This window comes from Triturus cristatus, chromosome 3_1 (genome assembly GCF_964204655.1).
Source record: "Triturus cristatus chromosome 3_1, aTriCri1.1, whole genome shotgun sequence".
NCBI lineage: Eukaryota > Metazoa > Chordata > Amphibia > Caudata > Salamandridae > Triturus > Triturus cristatus.
The window spans coordinates 971,160,634-971,183,569 of record NC_140583.1 but is presented as its reverse complement, the minus strand read 5'-3'; the positions used below and the strand labels follow the sequence as shown (position 1 = coordinate 971,183,569).

Genomic DNA, 22,936 nt, shown 5'->3' with positions numbered 1-22,936 from the left:
AATAAAGTACATCTTTTAGTAAAGGTTATTTTAATATCCTGGGTTTGCAAATGCTACTTTTAGAAAGTTAGCCTTTGCGTGCCTAACCATCTCAGTCCGCCTCTGCTGTGTGTGTGTGTTCTGCCTAGCAACAGTACAGGAGCAGGGCTGGGGGATTCCAGGAGACAGGTTGGCTGCCAGGTGGTGGGTAGAGAGATTACACCAGGATGGGTGGGAGGAGTGCACCCTGACTCTTGAATAGACCTGTGCTCTGCCACCACAAAGCCGGCGCCGCCCCCTGTGGAGCGGCTGATGTCTCTGCCCTGCTGCTGAAAGGAACAAGCCGAGTCACCACAACAGAGTGCTCCAAAACTGGACTGAGCCAGGCCCAGGCCCCCTGGCGCTAAAGAACAAAAGAATCCCTGTATAAAAGTAGGAGCCTGGCTCCTAAGAAATCAGATCCAGATTGAACCACGAAGGAACTCTGCCCGACTAGAAGGACCTGGAAGAAGCTGAAGGAGGAGTAACTTTCCCTGACCTGAGGGATTGGCCTGCAGTAGGTGCCTTGCTGAGGAAGGAGAGGAAAAAGACAAAGAGACTTTTGCACTTTGTTCTTCAACTATCTCCAAGGGCTTGGAAGAAGAGCTTGCCCCCTGAACTGAACCCCAGGACCAGTGGGTTCACAGTGTCTCCGCTCGTCTGAGAATTCGAGCCGTGTGCTTTCTCCCGCCGGAGTGCCCTGCGCACCTTCGCATCCCTCCTAGGGCCGTGACACCCAGAAGCCTGGCCGCCTCCACTCGCCGAGAGCCCCGCTCTACCTGAGTCGCTCTGGACCCATCGAGTCTGGCCGCCCCGCTTCCCTGTCACCTGCCTGCTACTGGAGCGCGCTTGGTGCCCTCTCGCCCTCCCGCCGGATTTCTAGTGGGGAAGTGAAATCCAGCCTCGGACGGCCGCCCGTACGTCGTAACGTATCCGGCCGCCCCGCTTCACCTCCCAGCCTGAGTCTGACCGTGCCGCCCTCCGCAGTGACCTCCCGCAGAGTCCGTGTCGGAGGCCCTGGGCCGCACCTGTCTACCGAGAGCCGCCCACTGAATTCTTGATCCGGAAGACCCACGAGGTGCAGAACCTGCATCTCCCCTGAAGACTCGTCCAACCACATCGCACGTTCCCAGGTACAGTGAACTCTCTATCGGACTCGGGGTCCGCAACGTTCTGATTTCCCCGTATCACTGTATCCCGGGTACGCTGCGCATCACCGTGACTGGACCGACTCAACCGAGCCCTGTGAAGCGCTCGTGAACGAATAAGTTACCAAAGACAAGAACAGTGCCTAATCATCATCTTGTGGCTTCCCTTTCGCGACCGTTATTGATGGTCTTGTACATGCCTGCGTAACAAAGAATCTTTTATATAAAGCATCCGTATTTTTGATACAACTTACGCCTGGTGTCCGTTTGTGGGGGATCATTGTGGTTTACTGTGTGTGATCATAAATGCTTAACTGACTAGCGCCCTGAAGTTTAGCCCTGACTGCTCGCGCCACACTACCTATAGGGTGAGCAGGGGTTGTTCTGAAGGGGTAATTCTCTCGCCCTGAATAGAAGAAGGGACCACTGCTTGTCACAAGTACCTACCTGTGCCAACCAGAGGTTCCCCATTCTAACACCATCTACACACCTGTCTTTCACACCTTCAATTCCCCAGTCAGTATCCGTTCACTTCCAGCAAACACCCTGTCACTCCCCTTGCACTCCTCTAGTGACCCATTCAGCATCATGTACTAATCCATTCACTGCGCCAAACCCTAATAAATGGACCCAGGCACTTTCCTTGCAGTACTCTAATCATTCAGTCAGTACCCAAGTACTCATCCAGTGACCCAGGCCTTAGTATATGGACTGCTTCAAACCCTTATCCACTATGCATGCAGTCCTCTAACCACCTACACAATTGTCTTTCTCACCTTCAATTCCCTAGTCCGTATCCATACACTTCCACAAAATACCCTGTCACTCCCTTTGCAGTCCTCTAGTGACCCATTCAGCACCATGTACTAATCCATTCACTGTGCTAAAATCCAAACACTTATAAATTCACCAAGATACTATCTTTGCAGTACTCTAATCATTCTGTCAGTGTCTAAGTATTCATACACTGAGCCAGGCCTTAGCACATGGACTGCTTTAAACCCCTATGCACTATGCATGCAGTCTTCTAATCACCTAGACACTTGTCTTTCACACTTTCAATTTCCTAGTCAGTATCCATACAGTCCAGCACTTGTCACTGCCTTTGCACTCCTAGTGACCCATTCAGTACCAAGTACTAATCCGTTCCCTGTGCGAAAAGCCTAGCACTTATAAATTTACCTAGGCACTCTCCTTGCTGTACTCTAATCATTCAGTCAGTACCCAAGTAGTCATGCAGTGAGCCAAGCCTTAGCACATGGACTGCTTTAAATGCCTATGCAGTATGGATGCAGTCCTCTAATCACCTACACAGGTGTGTTTCACACCTTCAATGCCCTAGTTAGTATTCATACTCTTCTAGCAAACACCCTGTCACTCACCCAGCGTGTCTCCTTATAGTACTGTAATCATTTAGTCAGTTAGCATGTAGTCTTTTAGTGAGGTAGGCTTTAGGGCATGAACTGCTACAAAGTAGTATGCACTATGCATGTAGGGCCTTATGTAGGTGGGCTGGCATTTACCACTTCATAAATACCGAATCATACCGATTCGGTATTTATGAAGTGGTAAATGCTATGTAGGTATTCCTGCGGTAAAAATTACCGATTCATAGTAATTCGGTAATTACCGAATCGGTAATGAGGCATACCTTTCCATTGATTGAATCAATGGGAAGGTATGCCTCATTACCGAATCGGTAAATACCGATTCGGTAATGGGGGGAACACAATCAAGGGTGGCAGGGTGTCACATTGACACCCTGTTGCACCCCTGATTCCTGCATGTGTGCACATGTGGCACACATACATGCCCTAAGGGCATGTATGTCTGCCACATTGCACACTTCTAAGCGCTTTAAAATGCTTTTACACATCCATTCTTAATTTACCACCAACTATTAGTTGGTGGTAAATACCGACTCCAGACAACACCCACACACTCCCCCTACATCTCATTTCTGTATTCGGAATTTACCGAATCGGTAAAATTACCGATTCGGTAATTTTACCGATTCGGTAAATTACCGAATACAGAAATGAGCCCCCTACATGTCAACAGCCTAAATACCGGTCGGTAACGGTATAATTACCGAAAATCGGCCGTTACTGACCGGTATTGGGCTACGTACATGAGGCCCGTAGTGTTTTAACGATCGTCACACTTGGTGTTCAGGGCTATAGTTTCTTAGTCAGTTTTTATATAAAATGTGTTTGTACAGTAATGGAATGGTATAAATTTGAAAGTTATTAATATACATTTATTTGTGATTCTTTTTTACAGATACAGAACAGGAGTGTTTCTCATCTGTTTGTACTCTTCTCGTGCAAGATTGTTTGGATGAAGGCTCCTTAGGTGTTTCATCATACTTGCTGTGCCGCACGAGTATTTTTTGTTAGGATCCCCTCGTAACAGAACTCTTTGGCAAATCTTGCGAGTGACGAAGGTGGCATTGGTCTTTGTTTGCCCCTTTTGAAAAAGTAAAACATTTCCTCACCACTGAAGAAAAACGTTGTGGGCGTGGTGCCTTCTGCAAACAAATTTCCTCAGATTCGGTAAATATTTTAAAGCGGCAACATTTACAGTTTTTGTAAGTTAAACTTATAAAATTGTGTTAGCTGTATGCATTTTATATATCTGTGATTTGTTTCTTGTGGTATTTTGTTGAGAATACCATGTTTTTTTTTTTTAACAATCTTTCTGATTTTCCAGGTCTGTCGTCGACATCCGTGGTTCCCACAGGAGTGTTCCGCCTTGTTGTTTTGTATTATTGTTGTTACATTTTGTTTATTAGTTTATTGCTTATATTTATGTTAATAAAAAAATAAAGTTTGAAAATAGTTTATCGTTTATATATTTATTATTATAAAAAATAAAGTTTGAAAAAAAAGTAATTTTTTTGGTTGTTCTCTTAACTGCTGTGTGACTCTTTCTTGTTCTAATTACTGTTATTTGACGGAGTCCACCATGGTGTTAAATTTTGGGGCACTTATCGCTGGAATACTGGTGATATCTGCAGTTTGCACCAACTTCTGAATAGTGTGTTAGATTTATCTCAACTTTACTTCCGTTAAAGTGCTGATAATGAAATGGAGAGTAGCCGTTCCCGTGCAAAAAGACACGAGGTGCACCTTTCCGATTTATTCTAAATACTAAAATATTGTATTGCATTGAGGTATTGGCTGCACTTAGTGTACACACAATCTATTAAGAAATCTCATTGTATTTATATTGATTGGGAATAGTGCGTCAGGTGCTGGATCTTGACGAGATACACTGCTCAGTTCATATATTGTTCTGCACACGTAAAAAATTACATCACAACTTTCACACCAATTGCAATGCGAAACCAATTCCGGCGATAAGACACGTTAGTACCAGGGATTTTACACCTGCTTTCTGCTGGTGTTAAGCAGGACAACTACCTGCACCATGAAAGTGATCACAGCCAAGAGCCACACCAGAACACCCACAGGTGCCATAGTCAATGAGCATGATACAGGGATACCCACGAGGGCCAGAAGACTTATCTCAACAACTCCAGGACTGCCAATGCCCCCCAAACCCACATCTTAGTAAGTGGGTCCCTGTGGTCATTGTCTTAGCATGATAGGCACGACCCCTGCAACATCACAGTGTGCTGTCACCTCAGCGTTGGCAGTGAGCCTGGATGTGTAGCTACGCACGCATCCTCCTGCATGCACAACTGGTGTGTGCTGGTCTGGGGTTCACAGGTCAGTGGAGGGGTGTGCCTATCCGGCAAGGGGAACGGGGTGTCTCGGACATGTCCGTGTACAGGAAGTGTGGTAAGTGTGTCTCTGTGTTCTGGTTTGGCCTGTTACAAGAGCCGCAGCAGTCGATGTTGTAAAGTGGCATGCACCACCTCCAAACGGCACTGTGATGTTGTAGTTGGAATGTAGCAGGACATGCGCAAATAGGCATTACAATGGTGTGCCGTACGAGTGCACGAGATACAACAGCGCACTGTACAAAAGTGTGGGGGCTCGTGGGAGGGAGGAGCAGCCGTTTGGCAGCATAACACACAGTGAACTCGACCATGTGCCACATGCTGGGCATCTCATCCATGATGACCACGGTCGCAGACATCCCACAACACCAACGACTGGCCTTTGTACACATCCTGAATGAATACAGCGTGGTTTTCACTTCTATGCTCGTTCAGTGGTGTGATGTTGGCAAGTTGTGTGACTTGTGCTCCTTGTTAGTGGGTTTCATTTTGGCCATTGTTTGTCTATACTTGTGCTGTACTTAATTTTGCATGTGTGCCATTCTGCCCATCTCCCCCCGTCCCCCCCACTCCCTGCTTCTTCCTCATCCTAGTGCTGTTGTGTCTATAATTTTGTTGCTGCACACATAAATACATATAAAGAATAAATTCGAATAGTTCCTTGATTCTTTTAGGTTTCAAAACTTCTCTCTATTGGTTTCTTTTTAATTTTCCATATGAACCGTTTTTTAAAATATTCAACAACACATAGAAGTCAGAAGTGCAACGTATTCTATCAACACACTTTCTAGAACATTCTACAATACGTGTAGGTTAAAAGTTGATCAATTTTTTAAAACTTTACGATATTTTTTTGTAACATTTTCTTGAACATTTAACACGTGCAGGTTAAAAGTTGACGATTGTTTTAAGTTCGAACAGTGCCTTCCAAATGCAAGTAGCAGGTGTGGTTGAGCTGAGCAAATTTTATCCTATGATATGTACTCCACGTTGAAACTGCTTTGTCTTAACCAATCACAAAGATGCTTTTCCACAAAACTAATGTGCACCCTACTTTTAAAAAAGAATGCTTTTCATGATATCTTTAGAGATAAGTTATAGATAGGAATTGGCATTTAAAAAACCTTAGAAATTCACTGAAAAAACCATAGGTTTCAGGGGTGTTATAGTTAGCTGGACATTTCCCTCGTACAAAACCCTAGAAATACCCCTGTTATAGTTAGTTCAGCTAACTATAACTCGCGCCCCCGCAATGCACTGCTGATGACGTCACATATTACATCAATCATGACATGGTCAGTGACATCACTGATGACATCTCAAATGACATCACTGATGACATCACTGATGACATCATCCATTGAGTATGTGTTTCTGAACAGTTTTAATATGTTTAATATATATAGGGAAAGGCCTGTTGAAAAATAAGTGGGTGTACAAGTGTGTGATTGGATGATTTTCTAGGTGCGTAACTGACTCTATAAGTGAGTCATTAAATGTATCTTACTGCAGACTCGTGACTAAACTGTGTGAATGTCTGTATGTGTCTGTGTGTTGGTGTATGAGTGGCTGCATGGTTTTGTTAATAGCTATATGAGTGTCTATATGGGTTATTGATTGGTTGTCTGAGTATCTGTATGGGTGCCTGAGTGCTTGTGTGGGTAGGGTGTGTGTGACTCTGTGACTAGATGTGTGAGTGGGTGATTCAGTGGGTGCATCTGTGATGGACTGTATGGTTGGGTGAGTGTATGTATGGGTGTGTTAGTGATTGAATGTATATCTCAGTTGTACATGTGTCAGTAACTACATATGTGAAACGCAGTGTATATGTGTGTAAGAGTATATAACTATCTATATGTGAGTGTGCGCTTTTGGGAGTGGCTGTATGCGCCATAGTGCAAGGATATCTGTCATGTGCTGTTTGTTTTTCTGCAGGAAGACACAATTTGTTAGTATTTTTATGAGTAAGTGAACTTGAGTGTGTTTAACTGTATAGGTGAGTAAATTGGACTGTGATTAATTATTTGCATGACTGACTAGATGTGTCAGTACCTCAATGGATGATTGGCGGTGTGTGAGTGTCTATATAGGTGTATAAATTCACAGAGTGACTGTAAGTATGAGTGACTGTACAGGTGAGTGAGTGGACATGTATGTAGACCTAAAAGTCAATGAGTTGGTGTGTAGTTATTGGTATTGGAGTATCTATGGTTGTCAAAATGGCCGTTTGAAATTTTGAGTCGGTGTATCAAAGGATATATTAGGGTGTGAGAAGATGCACTAATTTATCACATGGATGACGTCATCAGTGATGTCATTTGAGATGTCATCCGTGATGTCGTCAGTGATGTCATCGGTGATGTCACTGACCATGTCATGAGTGATATAATATGTGACGTCATCAGCAGTGCATTGCGGGGGCGCGAGTTATAGTTAGCTGAACTAACTATAACAGGGGAATTTCTAGGGTTTTGTATGAGGGAAATGTCCAGCTAACTATAACACCCCTGAAACCTATGTTTTTTTCAGTGTGTAAATGTGTGTGTGTGTTTATATATATATATATATATATATATATATATATATATATATATAATTACCTACTGGCGGTCGCCAGTAGGTAGTTATAGTTAGGACCCTGTTTCCATAGGAAAACCGCAACATTCTATTTTGAATAACTTTGGCGCCGGTCGACGAATCCTCGCGAAATTTTCAAAATAGGTGGGCGCTGCGCTCCGCTCCGCTCCTACCCTGAAAGTCTCGGGGGGGATTCGTCATGCGGGGGCTGAGATAAAAGGGGGGGGTCCCAAAACGCGTTTTTCCCATGCATTTTTCCATAGGACCTTTAGACACAGCTACAGCCCGAACGGCTGAACAGAGTTCCTTGAAATTTGGCAGAGAGGTAGTCTACAGGTCAAGGAAGTGCCTTTTGTAGGTTTGGTGTAAATCTGTTCAGTAGATTCTGAGAAAATAGCCTTTAAATCAATATATATATCTGAGCCAGCTTACGGTGCGCTTACGGTGTGCTTACCGTACGCGTACGGTGACGAGCGCGATTCTGATTGGCTGTTCGATCTAAGTAAACATTCGAATCGGTCGAAACCAGGAAGCGGCGGCCGCCATTTTCTCTCTCGCACTCTGAGGGGGGCATTAAAAACAAAGACAAAAACCATCTAAAGGGGCAGTATATTCAGTTCTTAACCACCCAGCATCGATATAGGTGTCCCCAAACAACCCCCAAGGCCAAAAAAACAATTTTATTTTTTTTCGAAAAATCGCCGATTACCGTACGCGTACGGTTAAAAATATTTAAAAAAAAAAAATTATCCACACTCTCCACACCCCGTGTGCAAATGGTGCCCGATTTGTGCATGACTTGTATCTTCACGAAATAGTACAAATGAATACCTTTTCACAACGAAGCGCATAATATGTCCCCCATGTGCGCACGGTGCGAGAAGCGCATCGTGTGTACATGGCCCATCCCGCATAACGTGGGCACGCGGTGCGCGCAGCGCACCGCGTGACCACCGTGCGTGCACGGCACTAACTGCGGAAAGTGGGCGCGCGTGCTCACTGTGCGCGCACGGTGCGCAAAGCGCACCGTGCGCGCACGGAACGAACTGCGTTAAGTGGGCGCGCACGCCACGAATGGCGTAAAGTAACTTGGCATTTAAAAAACCGTACAAATTCACTGAAAAAACCATAGGTTTCACACACGATATAGTTAGGAATTAGCATTTAAAAAACCTTGCAAATTCACTGAAAAAACCATAGGTTTCACACAAGTTATAGTTAGCTGTACATTTCACTCGTAAAAAACCAATGAAATTCTCCCGTTATAGTTAGTGCAGGCAACTATAACTCACGCGACCGCAATCCTCTGCTGAGGACATATGTGTCTTTATGAAAAAAAAATATTTGTAATATATGTATAGCTAAAATTTAATGGAAGAAGACCTGGGCAAATAAGTGTCTAAATACAGTATTGGCATCAGCAGAGGATTGCGGTCGCGTGAGTTATAGTTGCCTGCACTAACTATAACGGGGGAATTTCATTGGTTTTTTACGAGTGAAATGTACAGCTAACTATAACTTGTGTGAAACCTATGGTTTTTTCAGTGAATATATATATATATATATATATATATATATATATATTTTGCATTGTTGATTGTCTTGGATGGAATATATAAGGCATTTTGTTTAACTTCCTGATTAAATGTCTCATTGCAGCTAGTAGAGTTTAATACATAACTTAAAGGTGCTTGCTTTCTGCATTTGGAATGATGATTCAGGTTTAGCACAGTGGTATACCTATGACTATCCACTTCGATAATGGCACAGAGATGTTGAAACCAGATGGAAGACTGCTTTGAGGACAAAAAACTGTACTGGCTGTAGTTGAAGCATCCACTGAACAATATTGTCTTACTTTATTGCTGGTTGTGGGTCAGAAGCTGCAAACTGAGCGTCCCCTGACAAAGCATTTCTCCATGACTGGTGCTTGAGCATGTTTTTCAGACTGTTGCCAGGGAGGATGTGCCTCTTGATCAGCCGGTGTTGGCACACTTTAAAGGATCAATCAAATATTTCTGGTTTTAGGTTCACAAGGTCTCTGGGGTGAAGCCTGTGATTTTAAAAAAATCTTAAAAAAATTAAAAATGGCACATTCTCGTCCTATCTCTCTACCTTCCCATCTTTTGGAACCCACCATTCATAAGTTCTAACTTGTTCGGTTTGAGCTTCAGATAGTCCACCTCTTTCCAGTGGCTTATTTTCCACACAAGTGGCCTCAGACTCTTTGCAGTCTTCAGTGTAATGTTTTACCTGGGTGCAATAAGGAAAGCACCCTTCGCAGTCTCGTAGTGTGGTATGTGCTGTATCACCTTCACTACTTCTCAGGTATAGAAAGTGGTTTCCCTTGTGGTGGAATTAATCCTCTGCATTTTCTGTACAGCCCTGTGTTTTTCTTCTCAGAGGAAGTTTAATATTTAAGCCCACTAGAGATACTGCCATGTTACATATGAGACATAACCTGGGCTTAGATGTCGTACAAGGTGTATGTTTGTGTGTGTGTGTGTGTGTGTGTGTGTGTGTCTCTGTCTGGCCTCACCCCAGTGTTGGAGGGGCTGGTTGAACTTCAAAAGAACAATGCCGCCTGGCCATCAGGGGAAGTAAACCTATTGGCCTTTTCTGCCATTACGTTGTTCACACTTTGAGATGTATCAACCTATCTGAGCATGTGCTACTCTGCAGGAGAGACACCAACATGATCAATGAGTAGGACTGCTGCTGTATCACCAGTCTCCGTATGAACTGGATGCAAGTCCAGTAAAGATTAGCTGAAATGTTTTGCCAGAAGAGGAGTAGAAAGGAAAGAAGCGGAAGAGAAAGGAAACATTTACTTGCCTGGAGCAAGTGATCTGCCTCAGTCAATGATCAAAGCCAATCTGCTGAAAGGACTTGCTGGCTACCGTATTCCCTGACTGACACTTCCCTAGATACACATAGTTGCCCCCGACCGCTGCACTGTAGAAGCCACACTGCATATTTGTCTGAACTTGTTTTGGTTTCCCTTCCAGCCATCCTAAGAGTCCTGGTTTCCACCCGTTATCCGGGATCGTATCACATCGACATTAGGAAGTTGCCCTTATTCTGAAACCATTATTTGTTTCCTAGCTAAAGCATTTCAGGATATATTGTGGTGTGAACTCCCAGTCACAACCCCAAGACCAGTCCAGCAGTCCTTTGCCCACTGGAACTTCATCTGCAAGTTATGGATGGCTCCTGCACCAGCAACTCTCAATAGTGAATTTTGACTTCTGAGATGGAGACCCAAAAATGCACCATCACCTAAGGTGCACCTAGTATGAACTGGTATCTTAGCCAGCCACTGGCTTTTCTGTAGTCCAGTGGGTAGAGAACTATGGACTCCAGAGAATGTGTTCCGAATTCTGGGAATCAGTGGTGAGGTATCAGTTCACCCTCCTCCTTGGACACAGCCACCAGAGACCCCAAGATGAAATGTGATGTAAATGTTTAAAAAAGGGCAGGCACTTAATTGAATTTGGGTTTTGAGTTGTTTTGGCATCCTTTGACATCTTTTGGGTTTAATAGCACATTCTCTGGATGTTTTCTGACCAGATTCCTATGTCTGAAAACAAACTAAATCCCTACATACTAAAACTAGGATGGCCGTTTATTTTTACTTGATAGTGGACCAGCAAGAAGACTTTTTAGTGTTCTAACCTTAAGTGGTAACAGACAAGAGCCCTGCCTATAGGATATCCATGGCCACAGGACTTGAGTTGTTGGTTTCTTACTGAAAGGGATAAAAAAAGTCTTCTGCTTCTCAGCTATAGTCTGGTATGTGGCCCTGAGAAGGGTTGGCCTTTTAGTTACTTCTCTCTTTGTGGGTAGTCTATTACGCTGAAGGTTAAAACGGTCAACAGTGGTTCTCCAGAAGCAAGGACCATATCTATTTCTGCTTCAGCAAAACCAGTCCCTCCTTAACGTTTGTAGAACTCCAGGTTTTACTAATTAGTCCTGATCACAGAATAATATCAGTCTCTCAAAGCAAAATTACAATAGGGAGAAAGGAAAGAAGGGAAAGGTAGAAATGTGGATAACTTCACATTACTTAATAAAGGGTACCCATGCATTCTGTACCCATTCCCCAGACTACTGCCAGACAAGATACCGAAGCACAGTATCCCAAAACAGCTACAGGTTTGTCTTTAGTGTAGTAAAGAAGGTAATACAAAAATACCTTATCACTCCTTAACAGTCCTTACTTGCATGTGTATTATGATTTACCCAACATAGGCACACCTGTTAGTAAATGTTTTATTTTCACAGCCTTGTCATATAAAATATGCCTATAATATGTTGTGTTATGGGGTGTGTAAAGCATGTAGCTGACCCAGCAATGGAGCTTCCCAGCCCTGGACCCTGAGGACATACGAGCTGCAGCTGCAGCTGCTGGCACCTAATGAGGTGGGGGAAGGGCTAGATGAAGAAGACCCAAGTCTTAAGACATTTCCTGAATATGCATTGAAATGTACATTTTAACGTGTTTAGTATTCTGACTTGAAATGTTTGAGGAAAACGTTTTCTAAAGCCATCACTAAGACAGCCATTTTAGTTTTCCTGAGGTTGTTTTTTTAAGCAGGTGAAAAAAAAAAGGAAGTACTACAGTTGTAATGGAATCGTTTCGAATACATTGCTCCAAGTAATGTATCTTTTATTTTCGATAAAATGTTTATAAAAAGTAAAATAACTGCGTTCCTGTCACTTTTAGGGGAATTAAGAAAGTGTGTAAAGTTATTTATCTCTCTAAAATATTAATCCGTGCAGAAACCTTTTTTTAAATGTTTAATAAATTTGCGTGGTAATGGTATATGTGGTAAAGGTATGCGTGGTAAAAGTAATTTTCATGTATCTCTTTGGCCATGCGTGCTAGTGGTATGCGTGGTAAAGATGTGTGTGTTTCAGACTTATTCGTGGTTTAGTCCTCGTTGTAAAGGAATGCTTGACTCTGTCGTACATCCACCACCATGGCTCTAGCTCTGGATAAGATAACGAGGACCTATGGAGAGGTAAAAGATGGGTCTTAATAAGGTTCCTTTACATCGACTTCCCTGCAGCTGAATTACTGACCTGTTGTGTATGTGTACTTACTGAAACGTTTATTAATCTCTCTGTAGGAGGTTTAGCCCGGATAAATGAAGTTCAATTTTTTTTGGGAAGACAACTGTAGCATAAATAAACTAATTATTTCCGACGACACTCATTTCTTTGTGACATAACATAGTTTAACTCTTAATATTCCCTACAGCAGGCATCAGACAATCTAAAGGACGAATGCTCTTAAGAATACAAATGCAGTAAAAATTTATATTTCTAACTTATGTTTTAATAAAACAAATTCTACGTATGCTGCTCCTGATTTTTTTATTTCTGCAGTGTAATTCTGCACAAAAGCTCTGAACTTGGGGCCCAATTACGATGTGGGACTGACCACCACCGACGGTTCACTAGACATCTAGTGCTGATGTCTGACTGACACATTATGATGCGGGTGGGCGGAGGGACCGACTGGCGTCTACTGTCGGTCGTAACGTAATACCCTACAATAGGAGCTGTGCCTGCTCAGTCACCATGCTAAGGATTACAAAGTCCCTTTCTGACAGCCTTTCCATGGCAGTCCGACTGCCATAGAAAGGGTGTCAGACAGGGACTTTGGGGACCCTAGCAGGCCCCCATGTCCCCTGGGCCTGTGCTTTGGAGCCAGGGAGGGGGGCATCCATGGTGTCACAAGAAACATCCCTGCACCCTGTACCGGGCACTAGATGGTGCCTGCCAAAGGGTGCAGGGATGTTTCTAAACATGCCTTTTTGCATTGAGGATTGTGCTGCTTGCCTTTTCTGGGTTGTGTTTTCTGGGCCAAGCATGTTTCAGACCTCGAATGGTAATTTAGAGGTCGGGACTGCCGCTTACTTGTCGGGCAGTCCAGATGCCAAAACAATGTTGGTCGGACACTCGTCCGACTGGCATTGTAATAAGTGAAGGTTTCAGCCTCAGTACAATGTTAGAGCTATAGGACTGGTCTGATTTTTCTAGAAAATAAAACATTTGGGAAGGGTGACGGGACAGATTGTTATATATTTGATCACTATCTTAGCCTGTCAAGGTGAGAATGAGGTTGGCCTGTGTATCTCAGACAGCATAGAAAAGTGAAGGTGAAACTATGCTTATAAGAAGTAGAAGTGACTGCCAGCAGTTTTAGGCAATCAGCAGTGTTCCAGTATGCTATGAATTTTTTGTGTGCATTTTTGCTGTCTGAATTCTTCAGCATTTCCCAGCCTCACATTAATTCATTGAGCTCATCAACACTGTCCACCCACAACTTAATTCACTGAGCTCACACCAGCGCCCTACCATCCCCCTTAGTTCTTAGAGCTCAATATCACTCTCCCATAAACGTCTTAATTCACTGAGCTCATAGCTCTCGCCTAACATCCCCTTAATTAAGCTTATCAGTACAGGTCCACTCATCTCCATTTGCTGAACTAATCACCTTACTTCGCTAAAATTGTCAATGATGACCCATTGTCACAAAAGTTCACTAAACTTTCCGTGGTTTGATCACACTGTCCTTTCATCCTCAATTATTGGGACCAGTGTGCTGAGTGTTTCTAACCTCCTCTATTTGAATCTCATGACTAGTAATGATGATAACCTACAGGTGTGAAGCTGAGCTGCCTGCTGGGCCGAAAAGGCAGTCTGGAGAAGATGCAACATTATTGGGATGTCGGCTTTTACCTGGGTGCGGGGATACTGGCAAATGACGGAAGCAAAGTTTTCCGGGCCTCAGAGAAGCTATACAAACTCAACCCTCCTGTCTGGTAAGGAAACAGGGTAGGCCCTGGTTGGAGCTGCAGCAAAGAGAAAAGTATGAGGGGAAAAATTAAAGCATTATGTGTTGTGTTGGTATAAATGACTTCCTGCTATATTTGAATGGCTATTTCTCTAAGCCACCTTTCTTGAACCTCCCGCAATTGTGTGACTGCATGCAGTCTTTGTTTAACTCCAAGACCGCATCAATGCTAACCATTGCTTACACGACTTCCAGTCTGGGTTCAGATCATGCTGCTGCATCGTAGATGTTGCTGTCTTGTCCACAGATGAAGGGGACTGCTGCCTTTAATATTGTTTTACATCTTAGTTGCCTTCGATACAGTCAGTCATCTCCTCATATATGCATCCTGAACTCTTGAATAGGATTCACCGGCAATGCCCCTCACTGTTTCTCCTCCTACCTTTCTAAATGAAATCAGTTTGTTCACATGGCCACCTCCAGGTCACAAAAGATCTTGATCACGTGAAGTCCCTCAAACTTGTTCCTTGTCATCTTCAACCTATACATGATGCCTGACCAGAGTCAATGACCCGAGCCTTGATGGCTTCGAACCCCAGCTTTCACTTCTTACCAACTCATTTGGATTCATCGTAGTCGCCAACTTCACCTTCAAGGATTACATTGCCAAATAAAGACTTCACGCTCCCACCTCTTGTAAAGAAAGTTAAACCATTTCTGCCTAAAAGCGACTTCAGAACTGCTGTTGAAGCCCTCGTACTTTCACATCTGTTTGGTGGGAATGCCCTACTCCAGGGCCTCAGACTCAAAACTGGCACCCCTAAGGAACATCCTACATTCTGCAGCCCATTTCATCCTGGGCTTGAAGAAATCGGATCACCTCACTCCCATGTTGCTAGAACTCCATTGGCTCAACTTTCTGGCCCACTCCATCTTCAAAACCCTTGCATCATTTACATAACCATAATGACTTTCAACCCTGCTAATCTTGCAGTCAAACTCCCAATCTCTGGTAGATATTGGCACACCCATAGCCAGACTGCAAACTAAAAGTTTCAGAAAGAAAAAAAGCAAGACCGCACCCAAGTTCTGGAACAACATCCCCATGTCAATTAGGGAGTCCCTAGTGCTGCTCCAAATTTGGAAAGAGTTGAAGAATCACCTCCTGAAAGATTGCTACATCACAGTGCATTAACCATCTGCAACCCAGCATCCTCTCTCCTTACTTGTAGGCTTTATGCTATTCTTTGACCCTGTACAGCCCACCATTGTTTCTTGGCTAGGTTTGTGCTATCGAAATACCACACACACTCACTCACCACTTGTACCCATAGTCTCCTCTCTGATTCATCTCTCTACGCTTAGTCATTCTCTCAAAGCAAGAGTTGCTTTGGGACGAAAGCAAACCAAGCCACAATTCAAGAAACTCCCCTAATTAGTAAAAGAAAATCTTGGCAAACTGTGTAAAATAAATGAGGAATGTACACCTCTATACCTGCTCTAGTGTCTTTCCAGGCAGCACAACATGCTTTTTTTCATCCTGCCTTCTCTCTTCTCTCATGCCACTCTCTCATATCTCCCAACGCTGCTATAGGTACATCATGTCCGTCATGGAAACATTTCTACTCTACAAACACTTTAAAAAGCCCTCATCCGACAGTGCCATGAATTCCGGTGGGGTGTCCCCATTTCAAGCAATTGCTGATGGGGTTTCGCCTTTTATCGCCAGCCCGAACACAGCACATCCAGTCCCAATAACTCCTGAGGGCACTATTGAGAAGCAGCAGCTATTTGATTTCTGGATGGGCTTTCTGCAGCAGTCATGCCAGCAATTAATCTCCACAGAGAGCTGCCCGGTGAGGACTGGTGGTGTATAGAAGTATGGATTGCAGAGATAATGTGTGAGAACTAGGGCTAGGAGAATGTGAAGAAGAGAGCATGAGGTGTATGAGGGTTCAAGTTGGTAGATTGGGTTGGATGATCTCCGGATCAGGTGTAGGAGGGTGGGAGAAGTATCCCTAGTGGAGAGATAGGAATACCTTGGATGGGAATTTGGCAATCTGAGACTATACCAGGTCGTCTAGTGCTGTAGGATGGAGATGAGTACTTGAGTAAACAGGATAGGGAGTTATGAGTAGAGGGAAAGGAAGATATACTACTAACTTCCAGGGGCTAAAGGATCTAGTACCTGCAGTAAAAGTGGAAATAGATATTCACATATTGTGAAGGAGGGCTGGGTTACTGAGTTTGCTGTAAATTCTCTGAATAGTTGTAGGTATGGTGAGGGGCTGATTAGCTTGGGCAGGGGCACACAAACCTTGTGTGGTGTTTAGGCTAATTTATGATTGCTAGACTGGTTGTGCAATGTGAAGTTCATGGACAAGGAGCTGAAGGCCATTTGTATGGGGTGGTGTACGTGAGGTGGCAAGAGAACCTCCATGAGGAGCGATGTTCCTCGTGGTTGTCATTTTTGCAATTCCTGTGTACCCCTTGTGAGTCTATACACTCTTAAATAAATATCTCTCCTTCTTAATGTTCTTCTGTTTGCAGGTTCTTATTCTGGAGATGACAAAGATCTTCCAGCCCTCCTTGCTGACGGTGAAGAACAGTGCAACAGATCAGAGCTTGTCCCTCTGCCACGTTTGCACCTCCCAGGAGGTGAGAGGAGCTGAAGGTTTCACTTTATTTTCAGTCCGCATCCAATAAGTTCCCTTAGTTTATATAGCCCACTGTCATGTCTCGCATTGAGTCTTTACTTTATATTTCTCCTGCAGAAAGGAATTACTAGTTGGACGTTCACACCTTCCTGTATCCGTGGAGCCAGGTGAGCTTTATTACAATGTGCTAACCAGATCTCTGATGCAAACGCACTCCTCTTCTCTGTCCCCTCTATCCACAAGTCAATTGTTCAAATATGTGAGATCTGTTTCACGTATCCTACAATCCTTGTTTAGATGGCAGGAAATATCTTCTGGGAATCTAAGTTATGCTTTGTAAGGGACAAGGAAGCTGTTTACTGTCATTGGTAGTGATAACGGCCAACAGAGGTATAAAATGAGCACTTCCATGCTTCTGTCAATAAATAATATCATGGAAAAATAGATTTCAAGATGTCACGTAAGTATTTATATGAAAACAAACTAATTATGAGGAGCCTAGTCAATGGAGTTACTAAGACACTTCGAACTTGAAGTCAAAATCAGCAGATATGAGGGATTTATTTGAATGAATGTTTCTCGAGTATTGAATCTCTCATAGATTCACATGGTTGAATCTTCCCAGTCATCGAGGTGAGAGTCCTTCAGTAATTATAACTAGTAGTATAAAGTCTTTCATTTAGGTCTATTATTGCATTTCATCATAGGATTGAGCAGCAATCCACATCGTTTTGTACATGACCAAATTTCAACCAATCAGACCAGAGCTTGCACCCTTGTCTCTGTGCAGTGTCTCCATCTCCGGTTTCTTACCGCACATTGTGGAAAGGAATTCTCCCTGAGCTCTGCTCAGCTTATTCTTCATCACATCCACAATGGGGACAGTGACCTCCAGGTGTGCTTATTTCATTCTATTCCTTCTATCCCTCCATATTTGACACATTCTGTCAGAGGGGTCAACAAAGGGCTTATTTCACCCATGTAACACGTGACCCTCATAAAGAGTGCTTATACTGCCTGCACCTCAAGCCCAAGGACTTCAAGCACTGTACAAAATTCTAAGCCAAAACCCTTAGTTAGTGAGGCAAAGCTTTTACTATGGCTCCAAAAGAATAAAGCTTCAGAAACTCCATACTCTGGAGATGAAGGACCCTGCCCTAAGGCCAAAGAACCTCAAAAGGGTCAGATCCAACAAAGACAGAACTGAACCACCCAAGAAGACTTTAAAAAAGATTGACAAGCAGAAACTAGTAACAGTTAAGGTTGCGTCTATCGGACCTCAGGATAAAAAGGGCCAAAAGGTGTCTGCTTCCGAGCCATCAATGCCCTTGGAAAAGGCATTAGCCTCCGCAAAAAAAACAGTCTCTGAAAAGTCTGTCAGATTGACAGCGAAACCATTGATGAAACAGACAACCTCGTCGACCGGAGGAATGTCTGCGGCAACGACACCCACGATCACGGTGTCTTTCAGAAAGCGTTGATGATACATAGAAAACAGTGATCCTACTTACTGTCGACAGGTTCGCCAAACCAGTTTTGAAGCCAGAATTAAAATCTGCCAGTAAGGTTTCACCTGTTGCCACCAGTGCGCCTTCTTGAAATGGGGGACACGGAGGATGAAAATTGTAACAGGCTTTTTGGAGGTGCCACAAGCACATCTCAACTACATATGAAATTGCAATAGTCAGATGACGAGGAGCAAGAAACACAATACATTCAAGCTGATTTTTCCTTTATGGACCGACAAAGACGAAAGGATTATGAAGACCTCCTAAACTTTAGAGGTTTATGAAGATTCCTGTGAGGCACAACCATCACAGGAGCCAACATTGCAAATGCCCATGGCATTGTTGACAGGCCATCTCATAATGTTGCAGGACTATCTTATGAGATTTCCTCCTACGTTGGTCACGCCTTCAAAGCGCGAGAGACTCCCTAAAAAGAACCTCTCACCACCGCTGCCAAATCCGAGGGTACAGTAGGTTGAGATAACCCAACCAAGACAGGTGGAATCCATGACCATGCACGACGACTATGTCGATGAAGGGGCTGAAGATGAGTCTTAAGAGGGGTGGGCGGAATACTGCAGGACCAGACGACTCTGTGGATGACGAATGGGACAATTACGTTACCCCCAAGCAACACCTCTAACTCCTCCAGGCGCTAGTGTAAGAAACTGGCTCTATAAATACTGCACCAAAGTGAGGTACAGTGTGTATAGAGTCCAAGGGTCTCCAGAGGTTTGGCAGAGGTTAAAGTTAGATAGAACCTTACTCTATAAAGTGGCAGCTTGGTCGAGCAGTAAGGCAGTATCAGAGGACAGTGTTAAGCCTTTGATGTACCCACTCAGTCTGCAAATGAATTCACACACTCAAGAACTGAACTCTAGGCCAATTGTTTTATTTCTAGACCCAAGCAAGCCTGGTACAGGTAAGCATATAAATAGTTTTCAGCTACAAGATGCTGTTGAACACTTTCAGAATACAGTAGGACTTTGTAACAATTTGAGTTTACAGGGGTGGCAATGCAATGCATAAACATAGTAGACTCCGTACATAGGAATCAATAGGCTTTTTCAGTAAAATGCAATTAAATTACTTTTCGGATTACTTTTACTAACAGTGCTGGATCCTAGATTCAGCACCGGTGCATTTCCTGAAAACAGTGTCAGTTATTCTATGAGGAAAAACCAGGTTATCGGTTTCGAGGTAAGTAATCGGTCTTTTGAGTTAGGGTTCTGGGGTTAGACTCGGGTGTCTCCCAGGGTCAGTGATGCACTGTTGTTGCATCCTCAGTGGCACTAGGGCGGCCAGATGCAGTGTGTTGAGGCCCAATGTTATACTATGGAGTATGGGGGGGGCTCCGGTTGGTGGCTGCTGGCAAGCAGGCCACTGGGATGTGGGAGCAAAGCTCCTAGGGTTTAGCTCAGGCCAAGTTGGGGACCAAGTTAGCACCAAAGGGGCACCCTCAGTGGCACTAGGGTGGCCGGGTGCAGGGTGCTGTTTTGAGGTTGGGTGCCCTGTTGATTTCAATGGAGATTCTCCGGGACAAAAACACTGCAGGCTCGGGGACGAGGATCCTCCAGGGACGACCACCACTTCGAGGGGTAAGTAGGGATGTTGAGGGTTGGTTAGCCACCGCTGGGTTGGGCACACAACGCTGTGAGGTGTCTGGTGCAGAGGTGTCTTGGGACTTCGGATTTTCTTACCCATTCTGGCTGCGGTGGGGTCGGGGTCCTCTGGATTGAGGCTGCAGGCGTAATCAGGAGGCGTAAGGCAGGTCAAGGGTTGCTGGATCTCGGGTCAGGATCGCCGGGGGGTACCTACTCGTGGAGTTTTTCCGCTCGGGCCAGGTTCGGCAGGTACAGAGTGGGCTGGATTCACGGTTACTGACTGGCACCAGGAGCTGCAGTTTAAACACGTCCGGTGTTCACGGGAGAAACGGCTTGCAAATTGAAGGCAGGCAGGTCCTCCGGTGTTTTTGAGGTTGCTAGCCGCTGGACAAGCCGGGAAATTGCAGGAGCAGGTTCGAGGGGAGACAGGCTCGTAGGGCTGGGGCCGAGTCAGTGGGCGTCATCCTCTTGTTAGCTCTGCATGGCTTCTCGTCGTCTTTCTTGTGGTTGCTGGATCTGAGAAAGGAAGGTTCATGGTGCCCCCTAAATACTACATTTAGGGGGGGTTACAGGTAGGTTAAGGGCAGGGACCAATTGGGTCCCTTCCCTGGGGTGGGTACACCCCCTATTCTGCCACTCTCCAGTGGGAAGGGGGTAGGAGCCTGTCCCTGGTTGGCTGAGTCCCCCCCATTCTCAAGATGGCGGGGACTCGAGGTTGTGCCTCCCCCACCTGAGGGGTGGAGTTGGCAGAGGTGGGCTCCTCTTTTCCTCACTCATTTTTCCGACCGGTTCTCCTGCCCAAAGTGGGGGGTAGAACCAGTGGGGACCAGTTGCTGAAAGCAGCAAATGGTCTGGAAAGGCTCACAAAGGCGGCAGGCCTTTGAAGTCTCTCCTTTGTGAACCCTGCCCATCCTGGGGGAGGAGGCTTGGTACCTCGTCCCAGGATGTGCATTGTTTCAGGCCCCCGAGAGCAGCGAGCTCTCGACCCAGGGGTCCAAAAACATGTCTGGTGGTGGCAGCCTAAGCAGCTACTCAGTCAGATCACTGGGAGTTGGTCAAGTTTCAGGCGGCATCTCTAAGATGCCCTCTGTTGTGCATTTTACATTAAACCCACACTGATGCCAGTGTGAGATTTAATGTGCTGAAAAGTTTGATACCAAACTTCCCAGTCTTCAGTGTAGCCATTATGGTGCTGTGGAGTTCGTAATGACATACTCCCAGCACCATATACTCTTAATGGCAGCACTGCACTTACAGTGCCCAGGAATGGACTTGGACAATGTAGGGGTACAAGGCTCATGCACCTGTACCCTCACCACTGGCATAGGGCACCCAGCTAGAGGGTTGACTGATGTGTGCCAGGGCAGTGGTTTGTGGGCATGGCACACAGGGATGTGTGCCATGTCGACTCTTCACTTTGTTCTGCACCAAGGCACTCAGTCTGCAAAGGCAGTGTGTGAGTGTCAGGCTACAGGGCCTCTGTGGGTGGCACAATACGTGCTGCAGCCCTTAGAGGCCTTCTCTGGTCACGGTGCCCTGGGTACCTGTGGTACCATTTACCAGGGGCTGACATGTGGCCAGAGATGCCAATTGGGTTTGTTTTTGGGGAAAGAACAGAGGCCCTGGGAACCTGATTGGCAGGGACCTAGGGCACAACAAGAAAAAGTGAATCTACAGCTATTATGCCACCTGACCACATCGGAGGGTTCTACTCGCTTATTGGAAGGGCGGTGAAGCCTTTCTGCCTACCAATATTGGTACAACAGACTGAGTGCTTCTTGTATGATTTTAAGGAATTAAACAAAAAAATCAATGCGATCCATTCAATTAGTTGACCATATTGGAATTAAGGTCTCAAGGCTATGAAAAACCCTGCCATAGTAGTCGCAGTGATAACGAGGCTGGACAGAAATTACAAAGTGTACGAAAACTCGCCAGCATGCTAGATGGGACACCTTAAGCCTGATTCGTTTGGAATGCAGGCAGCACAAAAAAGATCCAATAATCCTATGGCACCATGTTCAGCTACCACGACAAAGAGGCAGCAGACCGGACGACATTGGTAAAATGTTCTTAGCCAGGGCAGCTGTTCCAATAAGAGCACCCAGTACCCTAGTCATACTGGACTGTTATGATTGAAAATATGGCTGGACCTTGCTCATGTACTGTAGTCCCTGCTGAAAGAAAATAAACAAGAACACAAGAGAATCCTTCAGGAGGGGGAAAGAACGTCATCACAGATGATAGAAACCGCAATGGATGTGGCCCTCACAGGTTTCAGGCAGATGGCTGGGACAGCAGTTCCAAGATGTCTGGTTTGGCTTAGAGCAACCTCTTTCCGAATGGAAGTCCAATCCAAAATATTGGACATGCCTTATAATGTAGAGGCCTTGTTCGGTAAACATATTGATGATGCGAAGTCTATGACAGACTTTTCATGCCTTTGGAATACTCCAGTGAAAGATTCGCATCATTTTGAGGTGGTAGAAGAAGAGGACAGTACTCTTTTCGTGGTGGATACCAACCATGTAAATATCAATAATACCACCAGCAGGTACAGGGCTATCGGCAGCAGTTTTCACATGAGTATAGCCCATCCCAGACCTGAGCTTTCGCCAGGCAGAGCAGTTGAAGGGCTGCCGCTGCAACAAAAGGTTAACAGTCTTACAGAAAGCAGTGACAAAAGAATATTGGTCACTTCAATGCCTCCACCTCTCTTGCATTTCAGCATCACTCTTTTCAACTCTTAGAAAAATTGACATTCATCTCTTCAGACAGGTGGGTTCTGGATATCATAAAGTATGTTCACACCCTGTATTTATCCAGAAACCTCCCTACCATCCGCCGCTCAGATCAACGCATCAATATCTT

General features: G+C 44.7%; 1 protein-coding gene across 2 annotated transcripts in view; it reads left to right on the top strand.

The window, feature by feature from the left end:
* The window catches only part of LOC146861338 (mitogen-activated protein kinase kinase kinase 5-like), an 802,557-nt gene that overhangs the window by 251,180 nt on the left and 528,441 nt on the right, over positions 1–22,936 (top strand). For both annotated transcript variants that reach the window (XM_085645620.1, XM_085645619.1), the window contains exons 9-12: positions 14,165–14,324; positions 15,891–16,152; positions 16,847–16,954; positions 17,071–17,120. In XM_085645620.1, the coding sequence (XP_085501746.1) occupies positions 14,165–14,324; positions 15,891–16,152; positions 16,847–16,954; positions 17,071–17,120 (580 nt within the window). The remainder of the gene's footprint in view (positions 1–14,164; positions 14,325–15,890; positions 16,153–16,846; positions 16,955–17,070; positions 17,121–22,936) is intronic.